The sequence below is a fragment of the Grus americana genome, chromosome 23 (assembly GCF_028858705.1).
Source record: "Grus americana isolate bGruAme1 chromosome 23, bGruAme1.mat, whole genome shotgun sequence".
Lineage (NCBI taxonomy): Eukaryota > Metazoa > Chordata > Aves > Gruiformes > Gruidae > Grus > Grus americana.
In genome coordinates, this window is record NC_072874.1 from 2,477,754 (window position 1) to 2,491,664 (window position 13,911).

At 47.8% G+C, this 13,911-nt stretch overlaps 2 protein-coding genes across 5 annotated transcripts; both read right to left on the reverse strand.

The window, feature by feature from the left end:
• Window positions 1-886: 886 nt before the first annotated feature.
• On the reverse strand, window positions 887-2,019 carry LSM10 (LSM10, U7 small nuclear RNA associated). 3 transcript variants are annotated; one of them, XM_054802480.1, is made up of 2 exons: window positions 1,987-2,019; window positions 887-1,472 (listed from the first exon to the last, which is right to left on the reverse strand). In XM_054802480.1, exon 2 carries the CDS (start codon window positions 1,463-1,465, stop codon window positions 1,094-1,096), a length of 372 nt encoding a protein of 123 aa, XP_054658455.1. In that variant the 5' UTR covers window positions 1,466-1,472; window positions 1,987-2,019; the 3' UTR covers window positions 887-1,093. The 3 variants fall into 3 exon arrangements, with proteins under 3 accessions (XP_054658455.1, XP_054658454.1, XP_054658456.1); XM_054802479.1 differs by having other exon boundaries at window positions 1,983-2,015; XM_054802481.1 differs by lacking the exon at window positions 1,987-2,019 and adding an exon at window positions 1,866-1,886.
• Window positions 2,020-2,078: 59 nt separating this feature from the next.
• On the reverse strand, window positions 2,079-13,563 carry OSCP1 (organic solute carrier partner 1). Of its 2 annotated transcripts, XM_054802713.1 has the most exons (11): window positions 13,367-13,563; window positions 11,624-11,653; window positions 7,786-7,940; window positions 6,924-7,091; window positions 6,199-6,279; window positions 5,527-5,630; window positions 5,044-5,172; window positions 4,421-4,490; window positions 3,585-3,724; window positions 2,785-2,848; window positions 2,079-2,235 (listed from the first exon to the last, which is right to left on the reverse strand). In XM_054802713.1, exons 1-11 carry the CDS (start codon window positions 13,476-13,478, stop codon window positions 2,119-2,121), a joined length of 1,170 nt encoding a protein of 389 aa, XP_054658688.1. In that variant the 5' UTR covers window positions 13,479-13,563; the 3' UTR covers window positions 2,079-2,118. The 2 variants fall into 2 exon arrangements, with proteins under 2 accessions (XP_054658688.1, XP_054658689.1); XM_054802714.1 differs by lacking the exon at window positions 11,624-11,653 and having other exon boundaries at window positions 13,367-13,562.
• Between the last annotated feature and the right edge of the window lie 348 nt (window positions 13,564-13,911).

Genomic DNA, 13,911 nt, shown 5'->3' on the forward strand with positions numbered 1-13,911 from the left:
CAGCTCTGCAGTCCCCGGGCACACCACCTGAGCGGGAAGCGAGTCCGTGGCACCCCCCCGAGAGCCGCCTGCCCGAGCAGCCTCCCTGGTGCCCAGGCAAACACCGCGGCTGAAGGCATCCCCAGCTCCGGTGGCTGTGGGACGCACGGTCCCTGCTCACACGCAGTTTGTTACCTGTGAGCTCTTCAACATCCCCCCGGGCTCCACCCGAGCAGCTGTTCGAGGGACAGTGAAGCAGCAGTGCGGCTCTGGGGGCTGCCCCCGAGCTGCTGACCGCTCCAGTGAGGTGCCCAGGCCCAGCGCCATGCAAACTGCACACACGGGCCAGAGCCGCCGAGCTCCATCTCGGAGGCAGCCAGACAGCATCGGATAACAAAGCGACCCTGCAGAAACAGGGTGAAGCCGGCTGTTGACTGTGCAGTGCTTTCGGCAGAAACATGGTGGGCTGAGGAAGCGCTGCAGCGCTTTGGGGAAGGGTGGCGGAGGAGCTGGCAGCAGCAGCACTCCTCCTGTCCCCTGCCTCTTCCAGGCAGATGGTGCTCCCCCTTGCCCTCCCAGCTCAGCCCTGCTCTGGAGGGACGTTTGTCTCACCCTCTTCCCGTTAAACACTTTCAGAATAGTGGCTGCCTAGCAGGAAGCTGAGAGGACAGACCATGACCAGCCCCCTCCCCAGCTCAGGACCAGTGTCTCAGGCTCCTGCAGGCAGTGACACCAGCAGCAGCAGGGGCCCAGACTCTGAACAGGAGCAAGCAAAGCTGTGGGCAGCAGGACGGTTGCGGGAGGCTGTGCCCAAGCAACAAAGCCAGGCCATTGCTTTGGCTAAAAGGGCTTAGTTTGGCCATCGGAAGAGGGACATGACTAGCTGCCAACGGAACAGGAAATGAGCTGAGAGATCAGAGACCCTTTTAGGCAGGGTTATTCATTACAAAAGAACAACCCTGCTCCCCCCACAGGCACCAGCCAGGGGCACAGCAGAGCCCCGAGTTCCGGGCAGCACATCTGGGGCGAGGTGCGGAGGCAGCTGGCAGTCCCATCATAGGGGCAGGTCCATCCTGGCCTGGCTGCGGGCAGGGCTGCAGGCAACGCCGGGGGCTCACTTGTGCTTGGTGCGAGGAAACTCCTTCCTGCCCTTGTCGCGGCCCCCAAAGTAGCGGACCCTGTGAATGGCCTGCAGCTGCCGCTCGATGGTGGCCCTGATGTCCACCTCGTCAGGGATGTGGACGTAGCGGACGTTTCTGCCGGTCACAAAGAGCTCATCCAGGTGGGACGCCATGCCCTGCCTGTCCGTGAAGGTCACCTCGGCCAGCCGCATGTTCATGAAGGCGTCCACATTGGTGACGCGCCCCGTGGCCGTGCTCTCGTCGCGGAGGTCCACGGTGGTGACGTGGCCATGCAGGCCCTGCAGCAGGATGACCAGGCTGTTCTCAGCGATGGTGCGCTCCTTGACCGAGTGGCTGACCTCCATCGCGTGGCTGCGGCGGGGAAGAGGGAGACGCCATGCTGCGCCCCGGCTGGGCGCCTGCCTCCGCACCACTGGGAAACCCAGCCTCCTCACCTTGCACGCTCATATGCACACACACCACCCCTCACACACTCACCCGCATGCTGCCCCTCTCCCAAGTGCCTCGCATTCTCCACGTGCCCCCCTGCACACCGCTGTGCTCACTGCCTCCTCCTCCTCCCCTTGCACGCTCACTTGCACACCACTCCCTCCCACCAGTCACTCGCGCACAAACGATCCTCCCGCCTCTGCACACTCACCCACACGCTGTCCACCCCCCCCCCCCCCCCCAATCCCCTCGCGCTCTGGACGTGCCCCCTGCACACCACTGCGCCCGCTGCCTCCTCCCCTTGCACACTCACACGCTGCCGCCCTTCCCTCGCACCCGCGCGCGCCGCTCCGCCCCTTGCACACGCACCCCGCCCGCTCCCCTCCCTTGCACGGGCGTGTGCCGGTGCCGCTCCTCCCCTTGCACACTCACCCACCCGCCCGCGCTCGCCCGGCGGCAGGAAGGGGCGGCCCCGCCTGCGCACTGCGCCCCGCTGCCCGCCCCCCCCCCCCCCCCCCCGGCCCCGGCCCCGCCCGCAGCCGGGCTGTGCGCAGGCCTTTAATATCGCTCAGAGCCCGTCCATCAGCGCCAGCAGGTCCTCGCCCTTCCCGGAGCTCGCCGGGCGCGGCTCCGCCACCTCCAGCTCCCCCAGGATGCGGGAGAGCTCCGCCCGCCGCCCCGGCTCCTGCGGGAGAGACACCGCGCCTCAGCCCGCCTGCCGCGGGACGGCTGCCGGCTAGCCTGGGCCTGCGCTGCGGTACTGGGACGGGCCCCACCGCCCGCTAACGTGGGCCTGTACTGGGACGTACTGGGGGATACTGGGATGCGCCCCAGTGCCCGCTAATGTGGGCCTGTACTGGGACATGCCCCAGTACCTGCTAGTGTGGGCCTGTACTGGGACGCACTGGGGGTACTGGGATGTGCCCAATGCCAGCTGGTGCCTGTGAACCCCTTTAAGAAGGGCTGCAGGCATTAGGCTGTAACCGCAGCAGGCAAATGATGCAGTAACAGTTTTCCATCCTATGCAGCTAAAAATTGCTCTAATATTTGTCAGGTTTCAAGTTCTCTTATTAAACAGTCACCAAATCCACAGGTTTGGCAGGAAATACTGCTATTACTTATTTATGAGATTAACTGAAATAGGAAAAAATGTATTTTTAAAGTTACTGCTCTAGGTGAAACTCAGCAAGGCAGGAACGATGAGAATCAAAGATCTGAAACGCGCTGTACATACCTGCGTGGCTTCTATGTTGATAACCTTGTAAGATAACTCCTCTGGTCTAGTCAATGCAGCGTGTCTTGATTAAAAACACGAAAAGAGTGCTTAATGTCATGAGATAAACAAGTGAATTACAAAAATCACATTTCATGAGGCTTCTGTAGGCATAAAGTTTGGACAACATCCCTCTTCCTACTAGGGAAATTAATGTATTGGCCCCAGTTTGGAGACTTTGCCCTGCCTTAGATTTTTTTTTTTTTATGCTAAGCGTAGAACAGTGGGACTATCCCTGTAGTTGAGATTAAAAGCAGGTAAAAGCATTCCGCAGAAATCACGTAACAAAAAGCCTCATTACCCTTGTGCTCCCTGCCAGAAGTGGGCTACGCTGTTCAAGCCTGTCATGCTCATCACCTCCATCGGTTATATTCTTATCTCTGAAATACGTAGATGCATTTGGGGGAGAGGAGAGCTAAAAGGGCTGAAGGCACGTCTCTTCCACGGGACAGAACCACGCACAGACCGTCACCTGCTACTGCCCACCAGTGTCACTTGGAGGGAACACGAGGCCATGCTGTGCGTCACAGGAGCCACCCACCAGTAAGGGAAATGGCTCTCCTTGCCGACAGCCTTAATAAAAAGGTCAAGCCAGGGAAACAGCTCCTCTTTTCTTCCTGTAGGGACCATATGGGGCAGACCACCACCATGCTAAAACATGCTATTTTGTCCCCAAAGCTGTTAGGGGCCAGGCTTAGTCTCCAGGGCTGTGCAGGTAGCACTACATCACAAACCCCAGACCAAGAAGGACTTGAGCATACTCTTCCTCCTCGTCAGTTGTGAACAAATTCAGTCGGAATCCTGTCTCGCTGCCACCAGGTTTCTTGACCTCCAGACCTCCCAGCAGCCTAGCCAAAAAGTTCAGTTCTTCTTTAGCAAGAGGGTTAGGGGTTATATTCTCCTGCAGAAAACAGCAGTGGGTTCATTGGTCAGGTTACTGGGGAGATGAGGGCTGCAATAACTTTTTGTTTTCTGGTATTACATAAATGTTCTTCGGAGCAATATAAATACATTTCTGCATTGTTACTGGTACAAATTGTGCAGATAACTAGTAATTATCAGCTATATATTTAAAATGGTTGCTTGAATTTATAGACCCAGGACAAGATAATTTTCCAGCTAAATTGAACAGCTGAGAAATCTGTAGAACCAGCATTCTGTTTTCTGAAGAGATTAAAATAGGAAGCAAGTACACCATTGCATAAGCCTGCGTGTAAGATTCTTTAGGAAAACGTGCCCTTCCCCTAGCTCAAAGAGGACCATGGAAGATCAGACGGGGCTCTGAGCAGAAGTGAACAGGTTCCCCCGAATTTATCCCATAAGTGTAGACTAAAATGATGGTTATTGTTCATCTCCTTTCTCAAGGAAACAAAGGGGAAGATAGTGCAACTGTATAGTAAATGATGTGGAGATGATGAGTGTGGGTGTTTCATTCAGTGTCCCCATCTATTAAGAGCCAAGGGAAGCAGGATGTAAAATCTGGTGGATGTGGTGAAACTGCTCAAAGGAAACGCTGCCACCACGTGTGACTGGCTGCAGGACTCTGACTCAGACTAGTTAGCCAGTTAACCAGTGACAGGAACAGAACACCACTGACCTTTGCATGGGATGCCAAGTTTTTGGATGATCCTGACGTGTGTGTCTCTACTGGCCGACTAACACTGTACCTAGGGAGAAGAACAAATGAGGAAGAGCAACCTGTTACTTGTATGTGATACAGGAACTGGAAGGAGCAGTACAGGATCTAAATATGATTTTAGGATATTTTTGTGAAGACTGTAAATTACTGAAATGAGAAGTTACAGCTCACTTCTGTGGAGTATTGAGGCATTAAATGTATGAGTGACAAAGCTGTAAGAAAGAACACTGCTTTCTCTTACTCTGTGAACAGAAAAATTACATAAGACAAACATGGAAGAAAGAAAGGATTTCTTGAACACAGTTGAAATTACATTATATTTCACAGGATATGCAGTACCAGGTGAGAACACTTTACTCAGCTCTACTGTAGACATAAATCAAACTTTTGCTCTTTACCACAGCTCTTTATACACATCTATCCACACGCGTTCTGTTTCAGGCCATCACTTCATAAAGAAATCAAGCTGATAATAGTGAAAGAGGCAAAAATAAATACACAAGGCTGAAGATGTGCTTGTGAACAAATCCACGAGCATCAACGTTTACTTCATGTTTCTGTGTAGGACAAAAACTACTTACATATTTGTTCCAAGTTTGAGGACTCTGTCTCCATAAAGATCAAAAGATCCTTCCCTTTGTGGAGTAACATAATTTCCATCAGTGGTAAACTCAGTTCTTTTAACTTCATCTCCATTGCGATTAAACATCCTTAAAAACAAGTCATTATTGAAATATATTTAGTAGTACTACTGATTTTCAGTATTTCCTCTGCTTACTGTACAAGAGAAATGGGAATAAAACCCTATTCTGTATGTTGGTAAATGGATAAACAACTAATAGCTAATTTACAGAATGCCAGAAACAGCTTAGTATTTAATTGCTGCGTGACTTAGTCCAAAATCCTGCCCTTTAAATAGTGCTTACTGGAGGTTCAGCTATCCATGCAACATGACTGACAGTTCTAGCTCGATTCCTGTCAGACCTCTGGGACTGACTGTTCCTTCGTGAGCAGCTGTACGTGCAAGGCACCGCAAACAGTATAGGCAGCGGTTCAGAACTCACCTGATGAGCCCTGGAACTTCGGTACCCCAAGGAACAGACCCTGATATTGGCAGCACAAAGTGACCATTAGAGTTTTGCACTTTATCCTTCAGAAAGATAGAGACCTGCAAAAGAATATTCCACCTTCTAGAAAAATCAATTACATATCTTCTGATCCGAATTCTTTGAAGCCTGACCTTGCAGCCTTCCTGCCTAGACTGGGATTAGTTTCCTAAAGATTTTGATGTATATATAGAGACTATGATACAGGCCAAAGTCAGTAATGTAGAACTGTGGTCCAGAGGATGGGCACACTGATGGAACATTACCAAAAAAGTGTACTGTTTATGCCCTTGAGTATGATCAATTTATTTAGAGAGTATCACATCCCATGACTTCAAGCCCAGGTTCTCAGTTTCATATCAAGTTTCTACTAAAAGGAAAACCATATTTATCAACTAGCAAATCCATACTAGTAGATATTCCTTCTTTCATAACATTTTAGAATTGAGTATTATTGTAGTCAATGTCATCAATTTGTAAAATTCTGAAGATTGACATTGCAAGCACGTCAAGATGACTGAAAAACATAAGTGACAACCCTAAACTTACAGTGCAGTTATGACAAGACACCTTCGTATTCTAGCCACAAACTCCCTTCTGTTCTACTGACTAGTTGTATTGGGCTCTTACCCTTATGTGCATGTCCTGAAAAAAAATGAGAAGTGTTTGCCTGATGAGCTGAAATTCACCCGCAGAGAGACAGCTGTACGTCTGGAAAAGAAAAAAACCATCATGTAAGGCTTTGCGAGTGTACTGTGTCCCACCAGGTAAAGGTGGAAACAGGCATATCGGAATACTGCTAGCCAAAAATGGTACGTGTGTGGCAGGGGAAGCAGAAATTATATAAGGGGGGGGGCTGCTGGTCGTTATCAGCAATTATTATCTGTGACTAAAGGTCTGATTTAATTTCTGCTAAAGTCAGTGGAGACTTTGATCAGGCTGAATAAGCAACGTATTGATTTAAACTGGGCCAGCAGAAAAATAACACTCGACTTGTAGACATCTCCCTCTCCAGAAGCCCTTTGGAAACACTTCCTGACTTCCTGGAACTTTTAACATTTTATGAACCCAGTTCCCTTTCACTGGGACACTCACATTCTTTGTCCAAAGAATTACAGCAGTTAGATGAGCAAAAGTTGCTAACCAGGAGGCCAATTTGTTTCCCTCTGGTTAAAAAGAGGGGAAGGTTATTTGGATGGTTGTCTGAGGTTGAGAACAGGTCAACCTCCACACTTGATATGGCACTTACTGAGGTAGTATTTGGTCTCTAGGATTAGCTTTGAAAGACTAAAAAAACCCCACAAAACCAAAACTCAAACAACAATGTGTCCCACCATTTTTCTAAGGATTCTTACTTCAATCAGCTGTCGGAAAGTTTCGTCCACCTGGTTCAGAATGCCAGGAGAATCACGTACGAAATCCTTGATCGCGTCCAGGTGATTGAATGTGACTAGCAGAATGTCTTTGGGCCGAGGGCACAGCAGCACTTGGTATTTGAAAGCCATAGTCATAAGGTCGTACAGCTGCAAAGCAACATGGGGAAATTTTGGTTCTGTCACAACAGAGCGAGCGACATCGCTTAGGCAACTTCACATTGATGTAGAAAGGGATTTAGACACTTAGGCTAGTGCCTGCCTATAGTAAGAAGAACCATTTTAGCTTTGTTTCCTAAGAAAATAAGACATCTGCAATCACATTGTCAGCCCTCCTGCTGGTCTTTTCAACTGCCTTTAAAACTACTGCCAGTTTCAAGACCACTGACACCCGGGCAGAGCTCTCACAGGTAATCCGGTTCCTACAATTTTTTTCCAAAGTCATCTGCTGGGTATACTGTTTGCAGGCAAAATTCTAACCCCTGCAACTGCAAAACAGGGAGCGTCAATATAGAAATACATGTATTTATACACACCCACATATGTATATATTTTTAATATAAATAAAAAAATCTGATAAAGCTTACTGAACTTCTTAAAACCAAACAGTTAGCTATTAAAGCAGAAATACTTAGTTCTGAAGTATCTGATACCACCACGGATTTCCCCAAAGCTTCCTTGGCTGAGAACAATTTTTACAAAGAAAGCAAATGGAAAGAGGGTTCTTACGGAATGCTTCAAAATTACAGTGATGTAAAGCCACCTACTAATTATCGCACTCAGAAACTGGTGAGCGGTGGCATGGAAGCGCAGCACAGTCAGGGCTGGGCAGGTGGTCTTTTACCTTGTCCATGCTTGCCTGGTTCAGCCTCATGATCGAAGCATGAGCGAGCCGGTCGTACACTGTTCGCAGAGCTTTCTTGGAATAGAGTTCCTGTGGTTTAAACAGCTCTTCCATAAATTTTTTATTGAACATGGTTGTGATGATGTCATTCATAACTGCAAAGACAAAGAGTCTCTGTTTTTTGCTTCAGAAACAGCACGCTCATCCGACAAGAACTTGGACACTGACAGCTGTGAGGACTGACATGAATGCTTACCTGTGAAAACTAGGTACATCGCCACAAAAGAAAAAAGGAGGAGGAACACTGCTTCTTATGTCAACATTTGTCTCAATCCCACCTTGGTCTAAGCGAGAGCACGATTCCTGCTGACTCTCCCCAGGGGCAGAAATGCTACTTGAGCTGTAGACAACAAACCCCATTTTCCAGTGGGAATAAGACTGGTTTTGTTGCCTTGTTTTTATAGCTATGGCTAACACTTTTCAGTTTTTAAATAGTTTTGTTTATAGGGCACTCTGACACGTATTATCTATAAAAGCTACAGTTCTGCTCCCTAGGAAGACTGGTTTGCATCACTCTAGATTTTTGCAAACTATAGCTAGCTGACTCTGCCTGTTCTCTCTTTAGCCTTTGACACTATTAGTCTATTTTTCCTTCTAAATAGAAGCTCCTGAATGATTCAAGGCTCCTTGAAGTATTTGTTTCAAACAGATTAACACTGACAAGTATTTAAGGAAGCATTTACAACACTGTGTCAGGCTGTTCAGGGCTCTTACACTGCAACATCTGCAGATACTATGGCAGTTCAAAAGCACAGAACTCTAAACTTCCTTAGATGTGCTTCATTTCTTTTATGTGTAAATTTAGACATGGAATTGTTATGCGACTTACTCAAGACTAGGTGGAGATCAGGAGTGCTGAGTACAAGTGCTGTGCTCTGGTTATTGAGCTTTTAATGCAAAGAAGATTGAATCACTGCAAAATGTTTTCTAACAGATGCAGCATCTTAGCTTTTGAGCTGGATCTGACACTTTTATTATATACCTGATACATTGTACAGAGTTATCATAAACAAGCATTTATTTCTCTATCAAAAAATGTTAAATAAAAATTTCAATTCACACAGCTTGCTGTACAGGCATGAATTTTCCCAAGCAGATGACTGTTACTGAAGCTCATAATGCCAGCTGATTCTTATGGATTCGAAAAATCTCAGAGGAAGTAATAAAAAGAAAAAGAAAAGAAAAGAAAAAGTGAACATCCACATAGTGGTAGTGATTAGCTATTTGAAATGCTGCTATAATTGTTCATTGGTGGGTTAGACACCTGGCTTTTCACAACTGTCACACTGAAGCTACACAAACAGCTAAAAGAAAGTTAATGTCCCAGTCACTTCACTTTTTCTTAGATGATTAACTCTCTGGGGAACATTGCTGGGCACGCTGTAGGCACCTGGACACGGAGAGCTGTTTTCCTGAGGGCAGGTGCCTTCTGATGAGATTCTCTCTCCCTGCTTAAACCTGATGTTTACAGGTTTTCCCCTACACTGGTGTACATCCCTGGTGACCCACACGTTTCAGCATCCATGGCACCGTACCTAACGGGGCTCACTAGCTCCTGTTTAAGTATGCAAACAATACAGACGGATCTCAGCTCAGCTGCTGAGCAGCATGGATTACAAATATACCTAATTACAAATGGGAAAAAATCCCTCCTCCTCCTCCCTTCTTTTCAAATAAGCTGTCCAAAAAAAAAATCCCTACTTGCAGGCTGAGGCAAAAATCCTCACCTTTTTCAGTGGAGAAAAGCAAGTGTATTAGTATTAGAATATAGTAGTATAGATTTCATTTTGCAATTAATCAATTACATCAAAAATAAGAACTTTTGCCTGATACTGCTATCAAGAAAAATATTTTTAAGTTGTTTGTGTATGTTGTCCGCACAAAGGCTTCTCCTCTGTCTTTGGAGAGTCGCTAATAACCACAACTGTCAGGAGACAACGTCCCAGTACACTGACTGTGGCTGGTAGATAGTCACAATGGAATCGGACGATCTGCGTTAACCACGCACCCAGCCTTATATAAATTATCTTCTGAAATTAAAACCTCTTGTATTGGCTATAAAAAGAACTGAGAAAGACATTAAAAAATCATGGTAAAGGGCAAATCTCACATGGTATGTTTGATAATGACACAGCAAAGAGATCTCAGAGCACATGTAGTCCCTAGGGAGGTATTTACACCATTCTAACAACGGAAAATAACAAAGAAAGGAGCGTTAGCTCAGGGAAAATGGCACGCCAAGCAACATAGCATAAAAGCAATTTAGCAGAGGGGTTTCATCAACTGGGATGGGGAGAGGGAAACCAAGTATAGACAATGCAATGGACAGAAGAGAAGCTGAGGACTTATGGTGGTTTTTGCCTACATGTGCCATGTCACTGGCGACAGACACATTCCAACGTCTGGCACGCTGTCGCGCAACATGGCTCAGATGCATGACATGAGACTGGAGTCTTTACGCCTGGACTGTGCTCATGCTTCTCAGAGGACATTCAAGGCAGCATAGGGAATGTTACAAGTTCAAAACAGTCACCCATTCTACTTGCAATAGGTTTGTAGTCTGTAACAAGGTCAAAGGCAGGCGAAGCCGCCTTGTCATGGCTTCATCAGGAACAGACTCGGCTGCTTACTCTATGTAACTCTTCAGAGATCGCCCTGAGCGGCATGCATAGGCAAACTGTTTTCTCTCACAAGAGAAGCCAATTGGTCACCATGGGATCTGCATCTGTGCTGCCACCATCTACATATGATAAAGCGGGCCTTCCTACAACTCGTCATCATTTTGGATGTGACAAAAGAGGAATACAGAATCTTTTAGACTTCTAAGAGATATTAAAAGCTGCAAAAACATGTTCTTGGAAACAGCATGTAATGGTAGCAAAAAATAAAGCCAGGGCAAACTCCAGGGTATCAGTATTTACCTTCAGTAAATATTCAAAACCTACAAATGATGCTTATTTTGAAAAATATGAATCGTAACCCTGATCTCTCTTAAAAGAGGGCTGCTCAAAAAGACACTGGAAGTGCTACTCATGTTCGCCTAGCAAAAAACCTGAGAAAGTTTAAGAGATTTATTTCCTCCTCCAGCTCCTTACCACACCCCTTTGCTGGAGGCTCCCATTTCAAGGCAGAGTCCAGAAGGAAACGCACACTCACACCTCAGCTGCTTCACTGCCAACCTGATGGCTCAGCTCAAACCCGCCTTCAGGGATAACGTCAGTCAAGATGAGCTGGGCTGAAGTGTGGGCACCTGCTCCTCTGTGATTGCTCTGCTGCAAGGGTGGTGACCGCCAGCAGAGATGGATAAGCAGCTAGGATGGAAATGCCTTAAATCTTTCCTGGAGTTCACCTGTCAAAACCCTAAGCAATGGATTAGAAAAAATTTTAGAAAAATGCAGTATACATAATATTCCTGCATTTAAGCAGAAAAACAACCTTCATGGTGCTCACGCAATTATTTGCTTGTATTAATACAATGCCAGAAAAATACAAATATCATTTTGGCTAGAAAGACTGCTATGACAAAAAAAAGTTTTGATCTATTTATAGTCTTGGTTAAATTAGCAACTTATTTTTGAAGCCATATGATTTTGAGATATTGTCTATTTTTTCTAAGCTCTATAGTTAAGTGCATTTTAATGAACAGGTGAATATTATTCATCTTTGAGACTACGACTAGAAGGCTGCAGGAACAGCATACAGTGTGTTCACGTACGATAAGCCTCATGTGTGCATGTAGTGGTGTCGTCTACTGCATGCAGCTAGAAGATTACAGTACCTCGTTTCCTGTCCACATCTGTCCATTCATCTACACGAAGCATATAAAACAAAAACATCAGTTCAAGAAGTAAGAACAATAGTTTCAAGGAGAATAAAAGAAACAAACTAAAAAAAAAAAAAAAAGAAAAAATCTAACTAATGGACTTTGGTTTTTCTCATCAGCATTCAGCACTTAACAAGAAGGAACTCTTCTGGTACTTGACATCTTTCAATGAGCACACAAAAGATGAAACCTTGCCCTGCCCTTGGAAAAAATCTTGTTGCTTCAATGGAGATAACATTTTACCTTTGATTGAATCTTAGCATGTTTTGCATTTAGCTTGGAAAATTTTCAGCTGTTTTTTGCACTTACAAGCAAAGAATATTTGAGATCTAACTCTCCTGGTGAGACGTTCCACCAAGTATGGCTAATTTAGTTTAAGCTCTAAACTTAGCCCTCTATGAACACAAGTGACTTTCTGTCAGTTCATTCTCTGAAGACCCACGTGAATAATTAAAAATCGCACTGCTGTAGTGAAACCTTTGCTATTGTTTAGCACTTCTTCATATTGGATAAGCAGAAGGGAAAAATGTAACAACCTCTTCAATACTGAGTTAATATTGAGTTGATTTTTCATTACAAAATACTAAAGCTTCCTTCCCCATCCCATGACAGAAAGCTGCAAGAAGTTTTAAAAGCAAAGCCATTTTCAATTATAAGTGGCAAACAAAGAGGCACTCAGCTGTAAGCTGGACTTTTTCTGCACGCACATGAACGCACAGGGCCCCACTTTTACAATAATTTTGACCAAATGCTAGACTTGATAGATTTTTATAAAAGCTGGACAAGGGTTTTAGGAGCCATATTTATCTTATTTGAAGTTTTTCTTAATTGCATATGCTTCTTCTGCATAGGCTTTACAAAATTATTCCTGGAAACTACTTTGGATTGCAAAGCAATCAGAACAGCTCAGGACCTGGATTGAAACACTCAAATCCTGAGCTATTTTGATTCCAAAAGTATATTTCTGAAGCTCTAACCTCTGAAGCAAGTACAGAAACACTGAAACGTATTTCAATTTCTACCTTCGCTGTCTGCATTTCGCAAATTAGCTTCAGTAATACCTTCAGGCAGTTATTACCACAGAAACTTCGTGCGAGCCGATTAACTCAACAGGCTTTACTTCAAATCTCAGACAGGAAAAACACACGCGATGAATCGTCGCCGTTAAACCCTGCTGAGGACACCACCGGCCCCAGACTCCTCTCGACGACAGACCCCGCGATGCCGTCGCTTTCCAAGCGCCGTTCCGTGCCAGCACCGCAAGGCTGTTCACGCACCGCTGTGTTACCGCCAGAGAACCCGCACCAGAGGCCAGCGGGCCGTCGCGGTGTGTCAGGGAGCGGCCCGGCTCTTTGCCGGGGGAGGGAGGAGAGCCCTGCCCGGGCACCGGCACCCCCGTCCCTCAGGGCCACCCCGACATCGCCCCCCCCCCCCCCCCCCCCACTTCCCGGCGCCCCGCTCGGCACCGGCCCAGAACGCCGGGGCGGCCCCCACGCCGCGGGAGCGGGCTCCCGGGGATACGGCCCCGCACTCAGAGCCCGGCGGGGTGCCCCGGCCGCGGAGAGAGGCTCCGCACGGCACGGACAGGCCGCGGGAACCCCGACGACCGGAGCGACCCCCGGGGGGACGGCGGTAGAGGGGGGTGCAACCCCCGTCGCAGACCGGCTCCGAGAGGGGCCCCGGCCGCCCGCCGCTCACCTTTGCGGGCCTTCTCCCCGGGGATGCTCTGGGCGCGGAGGCGCTGGTCCAGGATGTACAGCATCTCCCCGCCCAGGTTGAGGAACAGCAGCGGCAGCGTCCGCGCCGACATGGCGACCGCCGACCCCGCCGTTGCCGGGCAGCCGAGGGGCCAATCGGGAGGCGCCGTCTTGGCCGGCCGCGGCACGGGGCTCGCGTGCAAGCCCCGCCCTGGCGCGTGCACACGCCACCGCGCGTGCGCGCAGGCGTGCACCTCCCAGTGCGCGTGCATCCCGGTGCGTGTGCAAGGGCGAGCGCAGCGGCGTGAGCTCGGCCCGGCCCTCGGCAGCTCCAGGGGAAGTTTTACACTACCGGTTTCCTACGTTCTGGGGGTGCGAGAAAGAGTAAAGAATTTATTAGGAAATGATGAAAATAATTGTGATACAATAAAAAGGAGCCGGGTGCTGCCTGCAGCCTCGCTGGGTAACGGCGCGTGCCACAGCTCACAGCAGCTCGGGGGAGGTTTGTTGAAAGCCGTAGAAAGCGGCCAACAGGCGCCACCGCAG